Genomic DNA, 20,188 nt, shown 5'->3' on the forward strand with positions numbered 1-20,188 from the left:
GGAAAGGTCGTTCTCTGAGTCCTTGGGGTGGTGGTAGACCTGGTATAGTAATATTCCGGCTTTGATTTAGGTTCTCCAGCCAAAGATTTAGGGTGAACGGCTTTAACAAATTTAACTCCAGATTCAAAGTTACTGCTTTTTATGTCGTTGCCTGAAGCCTTTTTCGAAGTTTGATTTACTGAAGACTTTGCTGTGGCACTGATGGGCACAAAGAGAGCTAAATCCTGTCTGTTCTCCTTATCTGACACTTTCAAAGTTTTCAGATTAGGGTTCCCTACTGATGTGTTTTCCTTCTGCACAGAAGTGGTTCTGGCTTCTGTGGCGATTTTAGACCTGGTAGGGCTTTCTTGATGCAGGCAGCGAGGCTCAGAAGATTCAAGGTTCATCTTGTCATGTTCACCTGAAGCTTGGGAAGTCTGAACGTGATGTAAAGCCATTTTGGTTTCTGGGCTCATTCTCAAACATATGTGACTGTCCTTTATGTGCTCATCTTCTGCAACCTCTATAAGGTCTTTCGGACGTCCCTTTGAAGGTGAGCCCACTTTGGACAACTTTGGATCTGAGATTTCTTCAGCTACTGTCATAGTGCTGTTGGCAGGAGTGACCTCTATAGAAAGTGTGGAGGACTGTGCTGAAATGATCTTTGAAGGAGTTGCGGACGAACACAAATTGCTCTTGTTTGTTATGGGGTGTGAGGTTGACAACGTTTTAGAAAGCTTGTGGTCTGCGGATAAGACTTTTGGACATTCACCAGTCCTTTGCTGTGACTCAGCTGTCAGACTGTGGGTCTGAGGCTCTGAAGTGTTACTGCTCTTGCTTGGTTTGGAGATAAAAGTTGGGACAATGACGTCAACATGATTATTACTTGATGAATAGTGGCGGTCTGTCCGATCAATGGAAGCATCAGGAGATGAACTCATGATTGTATTTGTGTTGTTCCCACAATCTTGACTTTGCTCAGATTTTGACAATCTCCAGAGTTCTGAGCCATTATGTTCTATGTCTTTTGCATGGTCCAGATATTCGTCCCTAGGTTCTAGAGATACAACTCTTTCATGTTTAGGTATTGCTTCCTCTGTGTTGTCGTCCTTCAGGCTCACTGCAGTCTTGGTGCCCTCTGATGAGTGCAAATGAAGAATTTTTATTGATTTAGACAACAACTCTACACCAGTGGTTTTTCCTGGTTTACTTTTCATCTGCATGGAAGGTTGTGCTGCATTATAGACAACCTTGTTCCCTAACGTTTTAGGTTGTTTGGTGGTCATCAAAGGCTCCGATTTGTTGCTAACAGTTTTAGAAACCTTCAGTTGTTGCTTTCCTTTGTTTTTTTCTAGCTTTTCCTTGCCAACTTTCTCATCAGCATCTTCAGGATGTTTCTTGTCCTTGCCTCTGCGGTTTTTCTCATCATCCTTTTCTTGTTTTGGGTTATTTTCGGTTTTGGTTATTTTCGGCAAGGTAGAGTTTTCTCTGTGGTCTTTTTGGATCTTAGCATTTAACTCATCCAAAAATCTGTATAGATACAGAGAAAGAGCAGATCAGGAACTGACATTTTGAGACTGCTCAACAATCTGAAGATTGATGGTTGGAGTCCTAGTATCAGAACAGGTCTCTTATGTGCATACTCTAGGAACAGAAATGAGGTAGCAATAAAAAATGTGATTGTGAAAACAAATTCAGGTACCTGATGTGGAAGGAGTCTTGTGTGAATAAAGGATGCTCTAATAGCTCCGAACATTGAGCTCGTTTTTCTGGATCCATTTCTAAACAGCTCTGGAAAAGAAAGCAAATAAATTAGTGGTATGTGTCCTCTAAAAGCTGCTTGATCCTAACTCTGACATCAAAGAGCGTCAGACCCTCATCCCTCCATGAAACTTGGGGGGTGTTAATAGACCTGTTTTGCTCCATCCGGACCAGGATGTCTTGTCGTCATTGATGAACCAATGAATTCTGAAGGACATGTTTCAATGCCAAAGCCAAAGAACACAAGTGGTTCTCCCGAAGAACAGTTAAAGAAGAACAACGGCCAAGTCAAAGTCCCGACCTTATTCCTATAGAAATGTTGTAGCATCAGTTCATGCTCACAGGAAACCACCAGCATCTCAGAACTGAAGTCGTTCTGTTCTGAGGAATGGGATCCAATTCCTCCAAACTGCTATAGACGACTGATCAGCAGTTACCACAAACATTTAGTTGGTGTTACTCCAGGTAACGGTTCACTTACTTTTGTAAACTCCCAGACATGAAGAAATGATAGTAACTCATGCAACATTACACAGATATTTTTAGCCTTTTTTATTCACAAATGTAGAAAATTCTGAATGAGCGTAGTTACCTGTGCCAGATCCAAGGCGGTGGATGTGATTGTAGGGAAGCGCTGCTGCAGCATTACTCTGCCCGAACATTCAGGCAATCTGACTCCAGAAAAGATGGGATTTCTGTAGAACAACTCCTGGTGATGAGACGTCAGGTTGCCTACAGCAGGGACGAAAGAAGCCCCGTTAGCATGGACACAAGGCAACCTGCTGAAGTTGCGTTAGGTACTTACCAAAGCACCTAACGATGTGGTATATTTGGTCAAGGTCAGAGTCTCCGGGAAACAGAGGCTGGCCTGTTAACATCTCAATGAGCAGACAACCCACAGCCCACACATCTACCGGTCTGCACAAATACAGACATTTCCACTTTTATTTACAGACAACTGAAAGGTAGAATCCGAGTTTACAAAGCAACCTACTTACTTGCCGTACTTTATGTCGCCCACCAGCAGTTCGGGGGCTCTGTACCAACGTGTCGCTACGTAGTCGGTGTAGACGGCGCCCTCAGAGGGTGAAGCCATAGTACGGGCAAAGCCAAAATCGCACAGTTTGACCACACCTCCCTGAGAGATGAGGATGTTTTCCGGTTTGATGTCACGGTGGATGATCTTGGAGGGAAGGGAAAGAATCAAGTCTGTAATTGTGGTAACAAAATGGAAGACGTGTGGTTGATTTCCTTCTTTTCCTGACCACATTTTGTGTTGACGACGTCAGGTTGTTACTCAGTATCTGCCAATTACCAGGTGCCAAAGTTTAACCAAACTATCTTGATTGTCCTCTTGCATCTCGTTTAAGTGTCATATACAGCTTCTGTCGTACCAAATACTTTATTCAGACACAATGCCTCAGACTGACACAGACATGACTTTATTTAATCTCACGTTTTGCTTATGGCAGAAGGCAGCAGCCCTCAGGATCTGGTACAGGTACTGGCGGCTGGTGTTAAGGTCCAGTCCCCCCGGGCTTTGTTCCAGATCATCGAGAAGAGTCCGCTCCACGAACTCGAACACCAGATACCAGCGCCGACGACGCTTCCACACCTCGAGGAGGTTCACCAGGTTGTCGTGACGCAGTTGCTTCATGGGTTAGAAAGATGACAGCAGCATTAGTTGCAGTGATGAGTGAAAACTCATACAGCTCTGATCTTTTGAGGCTTCTACTCTATAAAAGGAAGATGCCTGTTAGTATCTGTTATTTAAGGTAGGGACACAGCGAACATACTTCAAAGAACTACTTACAACAAAGCTAGGAGGAGCCACTATTAGCTAAGAGGCTAAGAAGCTAGAAAGATCTACGATCAATCATGAGTCTAGGAAGAGCTACTATTAGCTGGGAGGCTAGGAAGAGCTGATTTTAGCTTGGAGGCTAGGAAGCTAAGAAGAGCTACTACCCCATTAGCTGGGAGGGTAGTAAGCTAAGAGAGCTGCTATTAGTTCAGAGACTAGGAAGCATCCATGAAATTTGAAAGTCCAATTGGGGCCATTTTATTGTGAACTAATTAAACTCTTCATCTCTCAGGTGACGTTCTGTCAATCAAGGTTTCCACCACTGGTTAAAAATGACCTTGATTCCCTCCGTTAGGAACTAATTCTACTGACTCTACTTAAAAAAAGGTAAAGATGAATCCTCTTCAGGCTCATTGACAGGTACCCTGAGCAGCTTGATCTCCCTCAGGGCGATCTTCTTCACCGTCTTGTCGTCATCAGAGTCCATGAATTTCTTGATGGCAACGAGGCGACCAGAGTCTCGATGGCGACACTTGAGCACGGTGCCGTAACTGCCCTCCCCGACCGGACCCAGAGACTCGTAACGCTCCATCAGACTCTTACACTGGAGGTACTAAAAAACACAATCCACCAATCGTTATATCTGATAATAATAATTAAAAACTACCCAGAAAAGGCAGAAACACACAAAACTAAGGAATTTGGTAAAAAAAAAAAAGAAAAAGAAAAAAAAAGAAAAATAGCAATTAAGGAATGATAATTAAAAGAAAGAAGACAAAATAATTTGAAAAATTAAAAAAATACATAAAGTGAAAATGAAGGAATATAAAGGAAAATCTCAATATTCTTAAAAATGACCCAGACAAAAAAATAAAAAATAAAAATTAGAAACTAACCCAATAAAATAATTTTAAAAAAAAATGAATACAAAAGGTGAAGTCATGGAAAGGCTTAAAATTATCAAAAACCATCCAGAAAAAAATACAAATAAATTAAAAGATTAAAACAATACAAAAAGAAAGTAAAAAACAAACGTTTCGCAAAATTCATAAAAATGACCCAGAAATGAAAAAATAAATAAATAAATAAAGCAATAAAAATAAATGAAAAACAAACAGAAAATTAAAGAATTGTTAAAAATTTGCAAAACTACAACAAAAAAAATAAGAAAAATAAATAAATAAATACCTCAGACAAATCCATCCACACTGAAAATATAAATATAAATAAAGACATAGATTACAGAGACACTCACATAAAAGTAAAAGGAGCATGAATTTGTAACGCTATCTTTCCTACTCAATGTGTCATCAGTTCCTGCTGCAGGACGTTGCTGTGGGTCATTAACAGCAACACAAACTTCCACCTACCTCATTTATTCTCGGTCATTTCCACAGTGAGCTGCAGCTTTCAGCGTAAACACTGGAGTAACGTTCAGTGGTCACCGGAGAACCGTCTCTGTTGTGTATGTGTGTGTCTGTGTGTGTGTGTGTCACCCAATACGTTGCCAGAGTAACGCCCCCCCACCGCTGCGCAGTGGAAAGCCTTTTTTGTGCATATGGAGAAGAAGTTAAATATACATAAAAGCACATATTCGGTCACATTTTAGATTTTTAATTAAGCCGAATTCACTGTCAGTAGCGACTTTTTCAATATGACATCAACCTTTAGCGAAAAGTGTCAGCGAATTAGTTTTATATTTTAGAAAACGTAAAAACACGATCATTCTCAGGCGAGTTCTGAATCGTATGCTTATTTGTGATTTTTAACATTATTTAATGATTAATTTTTTATTTATTTTTCCAGTATGTATATTTGCTTTTCAAATCCTATCATTAATTTAATTTAATTTAATTTAATTTAATTTAATTTAATTTAATTTAATTTAATTTAATTTAATTTAAAATGAGGCTCTCTGCCTCCACCTATCGTCCCTTTTGCTGAACTGCCCCCTTTTGAGATTGCTGCTTCCTTGTAATAATTCTACTTAAGGTAACCCACTACCAAACATATTGGTGATATAGATTAATATATATTTTTTCTTACAGAATCTGACCTCATATTAAAGCTAAATTATAAATAACACTCACACATCAATACACCTCATGGACACAATTACAAACAAACATGGTAGATATCTACATATGTGCTAGTACAAACATGGAGAAACTAAATAATTTGTCAATTTCTTTATTGTCCATTGAAAGATCAGATACACTGTGCGCATACAAACTTCAAAAACCTGTCAATGTCCAGCGTTAGTTTGTAACAGTCATGATTTAAAAGTCGAGTTTCTCGTGTGCAAAATAAACTCTGAATGCAAAATAAACAGAAAAGTTATAAAGTTTTTTCAAACTAAAAACTATATCACAAAATGGGGACAAAACTTAAAATAAAATATTTACAAGTAAAAAATATAGCTTTTTCACAAAAAAAAAGGCAGTTTGATGATCAGCACTGTAATACTATGAGTGTGTTAGTCTGGATTTTCTGCCAGTTTTCGGATATCCTCCAGTAGCTCAGAGAAAGGGGGCCGACCCTGAGGTTTCTGCACCACAAATTAATGATAATTAGAAGGAGATAATGAAAAAAGCTGGCAAACATAAAATACCAGTGTGACAGTTTAAATGTGTAAATCTCCACTAGTCCAATGACTAAAGGAAGGAGTGGTGTAGTACCTCGTGCCAGCAGCGGTACATGATGGCGTACAGCGGTTGGGAGGCGCGATGTGGTCGGTACAGCCGGATCCCTCTTGTGATGTCGTTAACTACGTCCAAGTTGGAGCTGTTTTCAAACGGAGTCCGACCCTCGGCGAAGATCTCCCACATCACCACACCTATACCCGGATACATACATGTGCGTAATCCACAGTTAATGCCGCATGTAGATGATATGTAGACATGTGGTGATGGACATTCATTGATACACAGGATAAGATGTTACAATCCCTTGTGCCATGATCCGAGGCAAAACACATTAAGAAGCCTAGTCCAACTGAGAAACTGACCAGCAGGATAGCAGTCAGCTAGCAACTAGCAATCAACAAGAAGACACCAGATAACTAGCCTAGCCAACAGCAGCAGGTGAGAAGTGATGGGACATGCGACTGCACTTCAACCAACACTTCCGCCCTCTGCCTAAGTATGAAAGTAAAACACTGAAAGAGAGCAGCTAACTAGCGGCAGGTAAGTGCTGGGACTAAGCCTGAAGTAAAACACTAGAAGACAGTGTTTTACTGTCAGGGGGGTAGACAGTAGTGACAGTAGTTACTAGTAGTTTAAGTACGCCGGAACACTGCGAGGGAAACAATGCACAGCATGGACGTCAGCGAGTCCAATGTTAGCGTTGTTGTTCTGCGCATTGCAGTTTTGTCCCTTTTGCAAAGTATACAAATTCAGCGCAGACTGGAAAATGTCCGAGCTCTTCCACGGCCGATAAAACGGTTGGATATAAACATGCATGCGCAGAACCCCGATCGGTGGGATTTCGCGAGCATGACGTAAGGCTAATTTAAGTATGCGCTTCCATTAAATATTGTGTAGCTACACATTTGGTTTGTTTGATTAACAAATAATAGAAAAAAAATTCTTTGGCCTACAGAGGTTGATCTCAGGGAGACAAAAGGAAGACTGATTTTAGGCTAAAACGTTGCTCTTGTTTTGAGATCTGAGTGAGTAAGTCTCAGCCCAGGAGCTTCCATAACAACAATATCAGAACGTGACGGGCACGTACAACAACGTCATCGGGTAATTTAGCAGGAAACAAAATGGCTCTGATTGGTCGGATGACTATCACGTTGATTTCTTTCTTTGCTTTTTCTTAGACATATTCTCACGGGACTAGTTTTATTTGGGAACTTTAATTTATTTGTAATAATTGCGAAGGTTATCTCTGATCTTAATCCCATGAGGATCGGCCATGTCCGTAATTTTTTCTTTGACTTTTGTTTGATTCTCGTTTTTTTTCTGCTTCTTGTCACTTAAGAATTATGAAGGATGTGCTGTAAATCAAAGTCTGGACAGATGTTAGGGAGCAAACTGGAGACATCTCTGACCCATTCACCCATCTAGACGAACAACACACATGAAACGTAGGGGTTGTCAATCACATGACGTCCCCAGGTAAAATGAATCCCATGCGAACAGGGCTTTTTATCAATTGAAACTCGACCCATAATGACATTTAAGTGTCACCAGTCTCATATTCTGATAAGTACTGAATCTGGCCATGCCAAGCTAGAACAGAAGGAACGGTGCAGCCACACTTCCTCAGTTCTGTACCATCAGTGTGTTTCATTCACATCTTTGGTATCCGTGTGTTGGTCCGTATTACTAGTGATATCTGTTTCACTCATAATAAGATGTTGAGTGGATGGTGAAGTCGGTGTTTCTCACCAAAGGACCAGACGTCGGACTTGTTGCTGTATTTGCTGTAGTGAAGAACTTCAGGGGGAGACCACTTCACCGGGAACTTGGCCCCACTGGAACTGGTGTACTGGTTATCGAGAACATATCTGGAGGATACATGTGAGACTCCTGTCAGCAGCTAGTAAGCTTAGCCTAGCTTAGCCTAGCACATACATGGAGGTAGAGAGCTAGCCTAACGTTCGAAGCTCACTCTACACCAGTTTAGTATTTCTAGAAACAACTTGTTAGACATCAAATCATATAGTATTCAAATTATTTAGCGTAACAGGCAAACTTTATTAGTTTTCTGGGAGATTGTTTCGCTAACAAATAATTTAACATGTAGCACATTTCCCCTTTAAAATTTGTAAAATGGCGGCCATACCTGGTCATTCCGAAGTCACTGACTTTAACTATGTTGTTTTCACTAACCAAACAGTTCCTGGCGGCCTGCGTGAGAAAAACAAAATAAAAAAAATGAACAATTTTACCCAGGAGGCTGTGCGACAGGCGGTACAATTTACTCAGATATATATTCAGCTATCACACAAATACCACGAGAAGATGCAAAGAGTTTGGCTAAGCTGTAGCTAAAGACGATAACTACCACAAAATATGAATTCTTGTGGTAAAGTCAAAAAGAAAGTAAAAAAAAAAAAAAAACTCATACCTCACAGACACAATTCCATACAAACATGGTACCAATCAACTTTTGTGCACATGATAATGATTACACAACTTAATAAAATTTGAAATAGTCAAAATTTGTTCCATAGTGACCAATGACAAATGCATAGAGTACAATAGAATGCCATTATATAATGAGATAGTATAATAAGATCAGAGACCTTCTCCCTTTCAGTGCGGACAAAGTATATACAAAAAAGTGCAAAAGATACCATTTACAAAATAGTAAAAGTACTAAAAGTATATAAAAAGATATATGAAAAGCAATTTAAAGAAAAAAAAAGGTTTACCGGTGAAGACCCACAGCAGCAGCGGTAAAAACGTACTGCACAGGTTTGCACAAAATTAAACCACACACCAGGCAACTCACCAGGTCTCTGTGGATGAAGCTATGGGCCTCCAGGTACTCCATCCCCTCACAAACGTCCTGGCACATGGACAAAAGCCACGAGTCCTTCAGAGCTCCGCCCCTCTGGCGAAGGAAGTTCAGGAGGCAGCCGTTCTCCATGAACTCAGCCACGATCAGCAGGGGGCGCTGCTGCAAGCAAACGCCGTACAGCTGCACCAGTTTTGGATGGCACAACCTCCTGCGAGAGAACCAAAAAAAAAAAAAAAAAAAAAAAGTTTTAAGGTGCACTTCACTTCCCTGATCGTCGCCTTTCATCTCTGTGCTCACATCATGACTTTGGCCTCCTCAATGAAGTCCTCCTGATACATGGCTCCCTCTCGGATGGCTTTGATGGCCACTTTTTGTTGAGCCCTCCACTTGCCGAGCTTCACCACCCCAAACTGGCCACTGCCGAGTTCCTTCATGAACGTCAACTCACTGGGGTTGATCTCCCACTTCTCTGTAGGATGGAAGCAAAAGCAGGAAGACAAGAGGGATGAAAAAGAAAGTAGAATTAAACATAAGTTAAAACATTCTCTGAAATGTACCTTAAGTTTGTCACATGATTATAAGGTCCTGACTTCAGGCTAAATAACTTCAATGAATCCTCTCTGAAGATAAAATTCAAATTTACCATCTGACCTTTCTCATGGAAGATGTCGAATCGTTCACTGTATAAAGCAAGAAATCGTCTGCATATAAAGACATTCGCTGCGTTTCCATTACAGTTTTTTGCAAAATAAAAGTAAAATTTCTGAAATTTTGTTGTTTCTATTAAAAGGTGTTGAGCTGTAAAGTCTGGTCTTGTAATATTCCATAATTCTCTTAAATTTAAGTGTAAAGAAAGTAGTAATTAAATTGTTTTCATTGCACTTTTGCGACACACTTTCAGTATTGATATGTCTGAAAAACCTCACGAGAGCGTAAAAGAGTTTTAGCTTGAGATATTTGAGTTTTTCAAAATGCATCCATGTCAAAATGTTTCCATGGCCAATTTTTTTTTTCTTTTTGCAGAATTTAGATTTTGCGCATTTCTAGGCTTGAATGAAAACGCAGCAACTGACGTCAATTTCTAAATCTGAATGTATTTATTTATACATTCTGTAAAACAAAGAAAAATATTTGTGATGACTTTTACCTGCTTTTAACTTTGGTGTTTCAAGTTTCGATTTAGACGCAAAAACAGAAAATGCTACCCAAGTAAATTGAACTTCGGTCCTTTAATATATGACAAAAAGAAACCAGAAAGAGAACTGAAAGAGAAACCAGTGGTTATTTGATTCATATCAAAGAGAAGCTTTTTTCTTTATGTGAAGAAGAAGAAGAAGTTGTTTCTATCAGGTGATTTCAAATCTTTTCTGTTGGTCTAATTGGAGCACGGACTAACTCTAACCCTAACACTAACCCTAACCCCCAACCCCTATAACCTGATGTTCAGATGTAATTTCACACTTTCTGACACTAGGCATCTGGTCCTCGGAGTTTCTCTCTGAGCGTTTGTCTTGCAAATCAGGAGAAGCACAAGATTTATTTAGACCTGGACCAGTGTTCATCACAGAAACTACTTACTGCCTTAATGAAAGAAAATAAATCTAAATTAAGCCTAATATTAACTTTCTCTTGTTTGTTTCAGATTACAGAATAAAGAAAAGTTTCTATTTCTGCTACTTCTTCATTCTTTTAGGTTTGCTTTTGGTTTTCAGAGCAAACTTAACCGCTACCTGGCAGCTTAAACTTCAAGACACAGAACCTGCTAAAAACTTAGCAAAGACATTACTGCGTTATTGTCGTTAAATGATACATAGAACAGCTTCAATAATATGTCCAGTATTTATTCACCTGAGCTGAATCCGGCCGTGGCGGGTACACACCTCCCCATCGGTCCTACTGCATATCTCAGCCTGGTCACTAGACCTACACATCGACACACATCATAATGAATGGAGCATCGAATGGAAAAAAGTTGCCTTCGCATTCACACATGACCCATGTGTCTTAGTACCTGCTGCATTGTGTTCGTGGTAGTGTATGACATCAGGTATGGAACTGAAGGTGTGTTTTTCCGCCAGGTAAAATTGTCCGGTGTCACTTATTTTGATCTGGTAATGTCGAATGTCTCCGTTAGCGCTACACACAGAGCAGAGAAGTTTAAAGGTGAATATTTAGTGTAAAAATGGATTTTAAAGTCAGCCTGGGATCTGATTTTGAGGATGTGAATCACCCTGATGTCTTGGTGTAAACTGAGACGGTGTAGACTCCCTTTTGACTGGACTCCCGCACCACGAAGCCACCCTCTTTGTCCTGGAAAACAACAGGATGTAATAATTATTTATTTCATTCACTGGTTATTAACGTAGTCCTATAATATATTTGTGACGATATTTCCCAGAAACTCCCATTGTTTACAATTTTATACTTGTGGTCTGGTGGATTTATTCATACTCTGCAGCCAGTAGCTTTTGGCAGCCATTTCCAAAATGGCAGCTCTCAGGGACTTTTTGGTTGTTTTACAGGGAATTCTTTTCAAATTTTGAGAATGTTACAGTAAAATATAATTTATATCGTAACTGATATTTCAATATAATATATTTACTTAACTTGACATAAATCATAATATTGTCTTTTGGCGTCCTCATTTTCACTAACACCATTAAATACAACCTCACTAGTAAATATATTTATCATTTCAGAGAAGGAACTTAGTGAAGCAAACATTTGTTTCTCAGTCCATTTATGCCTTAGTTTTTTGTTTTTTTTTACTACAAAAAGACAAAATGAAAATAGATGAATCCAAATTGTGATCAATAAATTATATTTTTGGAGGGGATTTTGTTCGAGAGCTTCCATTTAAAATGACTCAGTATTACTCCATGTGTCAGTCTACCATCAGATAACAGAATCATTTTACAATAATAAATAGTAATTAATATAATATTTTACACGTATACATATGGATGAGGTAGAAAGGCAGGTAAATACCTCCTGTCTGAGCAGCTGCTCTGCTTCAGTCCTTGTGATGTTCTTACAGTACCACCTTTAAGAAGAAAAACACAACGAGACCTTAGATCAGCAGAGACTCTGGACTACAATGAGTCTGAAACCTCAGCTTTAGATCATTAAATAAAATTGTTATTTGAATGGTAGGAAACTGAAGGACTGAACGATATTAGGACTTACGGATTTGCCTCAATTCTGTTTTTCTCTGTCACGTAGTTGCTGGGGATGAATCCTTTATTCCTGATGGAAAGATAAGATATTCCTTTATATGGGTAGGTATGGCTAAAGCATGAAAACAAGACTATAAAAAATATAAAAATATGAAAGATATATTACAAACAAACAAGGCAGCATTCAAGTAAGAAAATATAGACAAATGAGTATGCTTTTACATATATGTACACACAGCAAAGAGAAAACATGAATGATCTGCCACTTCGGGACGTTTTCAGTCAAATTTTGCCACGATAAAAATCACGATAAAAATATCATTACATCAATCCATCCGATCAAACAATTTACCGTAACGTTACCAGATTTTTGAAGTGCAATTCGGGGACATTTACATTCATATTTGAACATATTTAAACTGCTACGTCTGTGACGTCAACACCAGCGCGGCTGGCTACCGTAAAACTGTAGTGTGTGCGCAACATTTTTTCTTCTCATTCATAAAAAGCAGCTAAAATCGGGGACATCTGGTCACTCTAACGTACTGGAGGATGTGGCTGCTTTCTTTCTCCTGATTCATTCCCTACCTGGTTGTACTTCAGGTGGTAGAATAAATTTGTTGTGTTGCTATCCTTAGCCATTGTCTATTTTTTGCTAACCTTGCATATGGGACAAGTTTGTTCTACCTTATGATACCTGAACTAGTTCCATATTACTGATAAGGAGCCTTGTGAGCCACAGGTGAGTTACGGCTGCGAGGACGTTGAGTACATTTTATCGTGGTGATTGTTTTTGGCGGTAAATCGCATACAATTTACCGTTCAATCATCATTGATCATTCAAATCATTTGACAGATTTAATGTGACGTACCCATGTTTGTCCTGCGCCCTCCACCACAGCTGGTCCTGTTTATGGAGGATGGTGTACTCCTCGCCCTGCGAACAAGACACGTCACCTTGACACAACTTCCTTTAATTTGTTAATTTTTTTTTTTTTGCTTGTTTGTACCTGTTTGAGTGTGAGGTCGGTGTCTTCTTTGGCCGTGAAGTCGTACATGGCGACGACGCTGAGCAAACCCTCACCCTCCTCGTCCTCAGGCGGGGGAAGTGGGAGCTTCCTCCTTGACCTCTCGACCTGAGAGTTAGACAGAGGGAACGTTAATGAATAGAAATTAGTCAAAACAATGCGATGAAACGGCGAAACACGCTCCGTCTTACCGGGTACGCACGTCCTGGGTGTTGTCGACGCGGGAAACAACGAGAAGTGCGGCCTTCCACCTCCGTCCTGGTACTGATTTCCCTGAAATAAACAAACAAATAAATATTTAGTTTTTACTTTAGTTTATTTGCAAAAATGTTAAAAATACAGTCAGAATGAAGAGAATATGAAAAAGAAGAAATGTACAAAGTGCAAACAAGGAATAGCCAAAAAAAATATAATACCACACTAAAGTTGATTGATTAAATGCTTTTTCATTTGGATGTGATCACACGTGGTTAATACCTGGCATGAAAATGTGTCTCCACATGCGTCCCCAGCCACCCCTTAAGATCTGATCTCAGATATTTTTGTTCTTCACGCAAACAAACACCATGTGGTCAGTAGAATATTGTATCAGCTTCTGTCTCTGATGGATCTCTACCTACCACTGGTAGGACCAGGACCAGCTGGGGGAGATTAAACATAATTTGGACCACGCTGTGAAGTTTGTCCTTCGCTAAAAACACACATTAAGTTATTATTTATTTTTTTGATCTCCACCCTGATCATTAGATTAGAACTGAACCCTGAAAAATGCCGTACTCAGTGGAAGAAACAAGGTAAAATGTGTCCCAAGTCACCTCTAACATGTGGACTGAGACCAGATCACTCAATTGTGTCCTGGGTTTGTTCACACTGGTAGTCTACGGATGTTAATGTGACGCCTGAACGAGGACGTCCAACGTATGTACTGTACCTGGTCTGAACGGCGCAGCAGCAGCAGCAGAAGACAGACTGGCTGGAGTGATCTGTGAGAGGAAACAAGCCAGACAGAAATTTACGTCAAAGGTCAAACGGAGAAAATTCAAATTATTTGGTCACCTGGTGCCTGTATTGGCCGGTTTTTGGTGACACCTGTGGCAATAATCTGCCCCTGCAGAGATTTATTAGCCATGCCAAGATTAAAACTGGTCTTTTACAACAGTAAATCAGAAAAGGCTCCATTTTTACAGAAGGACATATGTGGGAAAAAAATGATGGGTGAAAAAAAAAACTTTAATGAGATCTCGCAAAACTTTGTCTTTTCTTACACTAATAGCTCTTCCAGGTCATTAATGTTCAGAATGAAAACAAATTAGGTACGACAAACTTTTGTGGTTGGACTGGTGTTGTTTAGTTGTGTCAAGAGAGTTTGTGATGAGAAAGTCCTAAAATCTTTTTAGATGTCTCTCACTAATATCAAAGCCGTCTTTGTATTTTAGGCCCAAGTTAAAATAAAACTCAATAAACTTCTCAATGAACTTCGTTCTGAGAATGAATGACCTGGAAACCAACTAGGCTACTCGTCATTGAGTCCTTTTTTGACACACAGTTGTTTCGATACTATGGCTAGTATCGGTATCGGATTGATACTACTCATTGTATCAATAGTATCGATACCATGGCTAGTATCAGTAGCGTAATGAGGTTGATACTTTTGTTACAGTCCAGTAAATTACTCCTCACAGAGTTCATGCAGCTTTTACATTGCTGCTTTTATTTCCGTTGTTATATTTATATTTTTGTAACCTTTGTTGTGACCATTGTTCCTTTTTCTTTTTTCTTATTTTGCGCTAATAACTTTTTTTAAAAAAAAAAATACAAATTGTGTGTAGTAAAAGTGGAATTTGTCTAATTCTTATACTGTTACATGACTTTATATTGTAATTAGTTAAAAGAAGCAACTTTCTTTGCCTAAAACTTATTCAGTGATCATGATATTTCAAGCGAAAAGGTATCGGTATCAGTGATACTAGCCCTGCATTTACTTGATATTGACTTGATACCAATATTCCTGTTATCGCCCACCCCTACCTGAGGCCATAAGCAGCTCATCTGTTTTAGTTGAACTCTCTGTTCTATCTGTGGTTTTGAGTAGGAGGTCTTTGTCAGGAAGTATAGTTTCCTTTTCTGCAGAGCTAACACACTCAACGTGTGAGATTGTGTGTGTGTCTGTGTGTGTAAGCATTCAGGTGTGCGTGTGTGTGCAGAGACACGCGGCTACATGTCTTCCTGTGTGACTTTGAGAGCTTGAGAAAAACAGACACGGCCGAGAAGACGGACGTCACGTGATCTCCAGGTGACGGCAACAAACAGAAGAATCCCTGAAGAAGAAGAAGAAGAAGAAGAGGAAGAGGAAGAAGAAGTCATCGTCATACGGGGAATGACGAGCTCTCTTCTGGTGGTTTGTGGCAAACCGACCCACATCCCATTAGCTCGTTCGTCTGGTGTTTCAAAACGTTGACTGCTGATGTTTGACAGCTCAGGAAAACTAACCTGTTTTATTCATGTCCTTAAAATCACATGCTTTAATATAAATACGGTCCACGGGCAAATCTGAATAAAAGAGCTCCTTTTGGATGAGGTGTAGAGGGTCTGGTAGGAACCTTTAGTAAATAAACATCAGATAAATATAAAGAAACATGGGAGGAAGAAAAACAACGATGAACCAAAGATGGAAACCATGTGGACAGAGACGATGGCGACAAGGAGACGGGAGACGTCTCGGTCCATCTTCTTCTACTCCATCAAGTCAGGACTGGACCCAACAACATGGCGGACACTCTTCATTCTTCTCCTTCTCCTCCTTCGCCTTCCTCTTCTCTTTCTACTTCTTCTTATCCTTAATTAATCCCTGCACAGTCCTAATCCTAAATCAACGTATTGACATTAGACAAGACTTTTTTTCTGCTCCTACCAACCACATTTACATTTTTCAAGTTTTTGTTTTCCTCTAACATCTCGCATCTCAGCTGCTCACAGTAAACGCAGTTCTCATCAAAAGAAACATCTGTCAGGACTTTAATTTATCGAGTTCTGCTTCTTCGTTTGGGGGATTTGTGGTAGTTTTGATGCCATAGTGTGTTTTACTGCCCCCTGTGTGGTACACTCATGTACTGCACTTTGGAGTCTGCTTGCTTTCCTCTGTGTTTCTGCTGCTTTGATCCCTTCCTGATCTCAAACTAGTGTTTGGTTAAAATAACCGGATGTGCAGCAGTGTTAATCACCAGTCGTATAATCTGTGTTTGGCCAATGTAACAAAACGTGCGTTTTGTTAAAAAAACAAAAGAAAAAGAAAGAAAGAAAGAAAGAAAGAAAGAAAGAAAGAGTCGCACAAGGACAAAACCCAGTGACAAGGGTTTAAATGGGCGCAGGCCAGTCGGTGGTAAGGTGGGTGTATCTGAGTACCATATTTACCCGATGGAGACATTCGTGCGAACGTACCTCCACTTCTTATTGAATTAAAAAAATAATAATAATCTGCCTATTTTGTCATTTGGATCATTGGGTCCATTATATATAAATATAGAAAAAACTGAAATATAATCAAAAGAAATTTTAATTCAAAAGAAAAATATTCATGTCTATTTCCTGTGGTGGCTCCGGTCCTTGTTTTTTGTTTCATTCTTACTCTTCTTGCAGGCCAGTGTATGTTATTGCATACCTATTGTACGTTTCTTCTCCCACGTGTTGTTTCGTTCTGTATTCTGCACGAAACATGTTTTGATCTTGATCCTAACGTCAACATTTTTCAGCATATTGAAAATTTGCATCTCCATTCGTTTATTTCAGAGGAGCCTTGAACTCACGTCACCAGTGACCCACCTGCTTCCCATTTAAACCCTGTTCACTGGGGTTTTTCTTCTTGTACCCTGAAATGTCGGTGACGCCCGAAGCTTTTTCATTAAAACAGTCCTGATTTTCAACATCGCAGATACCAGCGCACTATTTACTATTTCCTGCAGAAGAACTCAGACAAGGACTACAACAGCAGCTGACCGAACAAACCGGTTCCTTCTGCAACTACACAAGTCCTGCAGTGAGAAACCTGAGTGTCCTGTTTGTCTCCAGGTGATACTAAATAAGTCCTATCCTGTTTTTTGATATTTGCCAAGATTGTTTCTAACTTGTATCAATATATCGGCCACTCAGGAAGCTCCCTGCTCAGTTCACGTCGAACCGTCCTGGTCAAGAAAAACATTCACCAGGACTTCAACCGTCAACAGCGTCAACCTCTTATCACTCTGGCATTTTTGCAGAAAAAAACTCCTATTTAGGACATAGCCCGAAGTGAACTGAATGCTGTTCATCAACATTTTGGAGCTCATGCATGGTCTCGGTCTCTTTTGAAAGCGAAGAGTTTCTATCACAACAGTCAGAATCACTCTAAGCAGTATTGTTCTTGAGTAATCAAAGTTGGCACACGGCTAAAAACAAATCATTGACATCAGAAGATAATGACATATTGATCATGTAGCATTGATTCAAGAATCTACTGCTGTCTCATGTTTGACCCAGAGGAATGTTAACGGGTTAATTTGTCCACTCATTTGTTTCTTCACTTCAGATCCTGCTTGCTTTCCTCAGGGTTTCTGCTACTTTGATGCTTCATCTCTCAAACTGGCGTTGGGTCAAAATAACCGATTAATCACCAGCTGACCTGCGAGCGTATTTACATGCCGGCAGACTCGACGTTAAAATCCCGTCAACGTACAACGAGTGACTCTAATTCGAGTTGATCTGCCGTGGAAAAAAGCAAAACAAAAAACAACAAACGCTTAGGCTGAGGAGCTGAGGTGATCTTCCTGTCTTTGACTTGAAACACAAGTGAAACCATTTTAGCTGAGAACCATCCCTCTGTGCACGGCAGATCAGATGTGCGGCTTCACCTTTCTTCAAGTCCACATCTCCACGTTGTCTGAAGCGATAAATGATCCATGTTTAAAACTCTAAGCTTTGCGAGAGACATTAACGTCAGGCAAGATGACGTAAAACGTGGCTTTTTGATTTTTATTTTTTTTAGTTTGGAAAAACTTTTCAACTCCTAACCCTCATCACAGACGCCTTTAAGCTCCCACCACAGAGCGCCGAGTTTCTGATGAAATCTGGAGATTCGAGTGTGCGTGCACAGGTACTCACTTGAGTGAATCATGATTTGTCTTCTTCTTCCCCTCCTCCTCCTCTTCCTCCTCTACCTCTTCCTCTGCTCCAGCCTTTCTCCCTTCGGCTCGGCTTCACAAGGGGTCGACGTGATGCCACAGGTGGGGGACCTTGAAGTAGATGAGCGACGATGAACCCAGATGAAGTGGAGGAGGAGGAGAAAGACAGAAAGAGAGGCAGGTGGGTGGAGGAAGTAGACGAGAGAAGACAAACACAAAAGGAAGAAAGAAGAAACGGGGTGAAGAAAGATTTGTGTTTGTTTTTTTTTCTATTGCTGCGTCGGTTGCCGTTGTTGTCTGCATTCGCCACATCAATCGAGCCCTGAATGTCTGATTTGAACTCAAATCATTTATATTTACAGTGATCACAAGGAGAGACAGAGAGAGAGAGAGAGAGTGGGAGAGAGATAAAGACAACGAGATGGGGAGGAAGTGAAAGAATGACGTGAGTGAAACCGCGAGCATCCGTCGCTGTGAATAACTCCAGGAAGAACCACTCGAGTACTGTAAAGCTCACAAGTGAACTCAGGATATACTACGTCGTTCTGAACCTCAGAATCAGTCGGGTCTTGAACCCTGAGCTAACATTAACTCCAAGACACCAGGCCTGAGTTAAACCGCACCCGATGCTATTTGAACGCTAGCAAAGTTAGTAAATTTAGCATCGCGGCCCTAAGATAAGCCACAGACTTCAGACACCTTCAATCAAATGTGCTCATTCTTTGTCAAGTTAGATTCTCCCACTTCCTTGAAAGGTTTTAGAGGGGTTGAAATTGAATAAGCTTGTTATTGCAGTAAGTTAATGCTTAAAACTGGAAGGCCCAAGGTTTGCGACAGTGCAACAGCTACTTTGTCAAAGTTCTTACTTCAAGCATCTGATCGTCTTCATGTTAAAACCAGATAACGACCAAATGCAGTTCACTGATTTATTGTTGGTCCAACATACTCACATAGGTGAAATACAGGCCAGAGCTTTCTGTAAAGTCACAGCTATTGCTATTGTGTTCATACATTCCAAATGCTAACATGTTCATCTTTTTGCAGCAAAACTGCTGATAGTTTAACGTTTCTTGGTGTTCTTCGGTTTTGATACACTGCCTTTTTTGTTTTTTTGTTTTGTTTTTTAAATATTTATGAGAGTTTGTTTTATATTGGTTCGTGTATTTCTTAGTCTTAGTTGTATTTATATTATTTAAATTAATATTCTGTTCAACTTTTATGTCACAAAATGACATAGAAGGAAGTAAAATATATAAATATAAATATATATATATATATATTTTTATATATAAAATATATAAAAATAAAAAGGCTCCATTTTTGGACAAGTAATTTGGGGTGTGGCTAAATGTGGTGATGGACAGAAGACTAACACCTGAGCACCGTGGAGTTGACTGACTAAATGGCTTTGATTTTTTAGCGGACTATCCAAGTATTGTTTTTTTATCTAATGGTTGAAATATGACCCATAATGGTTGTTATGTCAAAGTGATGCATATTTGGCAACAAAAGCTGTAACTTGTACTGCCACTGGAACTCGTGTAAGATTGGCCATTAAATTGTGAGAACACCACTGACGGGCAACTGTTAGCCTAGAAGTCATCGAGGCTAGCAGTTAGCAAGCTAAATGTGTAATGAAAGAAAAAGACTGTTGAGAATATCAGCATCAACGTGGCAGTGACACCCTGCAAGTCTGGATTTAATAGATCTGACCAGGCTTCAAGCTAATTGGCATTGTCTTACCTGCAAAGGTGTGGACCAATAAACTTCTTGTGAGCACCCACTAGTGGTTGCTCCGGACTCTAATTAAACAAAGAA

The 20,188-nt window shown here is 39.8% G+C and overlaps 2 protein-coding genes across 2 annotated transcripts; both read right to left on the reverse strand.

The window, feature by feature from the left end:
• Positions 1–14: 14 nt before the first annotated feature.
• On the reverse strand, positions 15–5,029 carry LOC125006127 (cyclin-dependent kinase-like 5; the record flags this gene model as incomplete). Its single annotated transcript, XM_047581923.1, has 8 exons — positions 4,912–5,029; positions 3,966–4,154; positions 3,197–3,391; positions 2,739–2,923; positions 2,546–2,658; positions 2,333–2,472; positions 1,682–1,770; positions 15–1,509 (listed from the first exon to the last, which is right to left on the reverse strand). Coding segments are annotated over exons 2-8 (2,385 nt in total), but the record flags the coding sequence as incomplete, so codon positions are not given.
• A 686-nt stretch (positions 5,030–5,715) lies between these two features.
• Positions 5,716–19,591, reverse strand: txk (TXK tyrosine kinase). Its single transcript, XM_047598034.1, has 16 exons — positions 18,351–19,591; positions 14,149–14,200; positions 13,409–13,490; positions 13,200–13,325; positions 13,062–13,126; positions 12,200–12,259; positions 12,002–12,056; positions 11,244–11,323; positions 11,025–11,149; positions 10,862–10,936; positions 9,311–9,482; positions 9,005–9,221; positions 8,333–8,397; positions 7,936–8,054; positions 6,220–6,377; positions 5,716–6,089 (listed from the first exon to the last, which is right to left on the reverse strand). The coding sequence occupies exons 1-16, from the start codon at positions 18,361–18,363 to the stop codon at positions 6,018–6,020; spliced, it is 1,536 nt and encodes a 511-aa protein (XP_047453990.1). The 5' UTR covers positions 18,364–19,591; the 3' UTR covers positions 5,716–6,017.
• Positions 19,592–20,188: the final 597 nt, after the last annotated feature.

This window comes from Mugil cephalus, chromosome 1, assembly GCF_022458985.1.
Source record: "Mugil cephalus isolate CIBA_MC_2020 chromosome 1, CIBA_Mcephalus_1.1, whole genome shotgun sequence".
Lineage (NCBI taxonomy): Eukaryota > Metazoa > Chordata > Actinopteri > Mugiliformes > Mugilidae > Mugil > Mugil cephalus.

Coding starts and splice junctions, on each gene's coding strand:
- txk (XM_047598034.1), bottom strand. Junction 13,127..13,199: donor CCGACCTCACACTCAAACAG/GTACAAACAAGC, acceptor TCTTGTTCGCAG/GGCGAGGAGTACACCATCCT. Junction 10,937..11,024: donor CCACGAACACAATGCAGCAG/GTACTAAGACAC, acceptor GTCGATGTGTAG/GTCTAGTGACCAGGCTGAGA.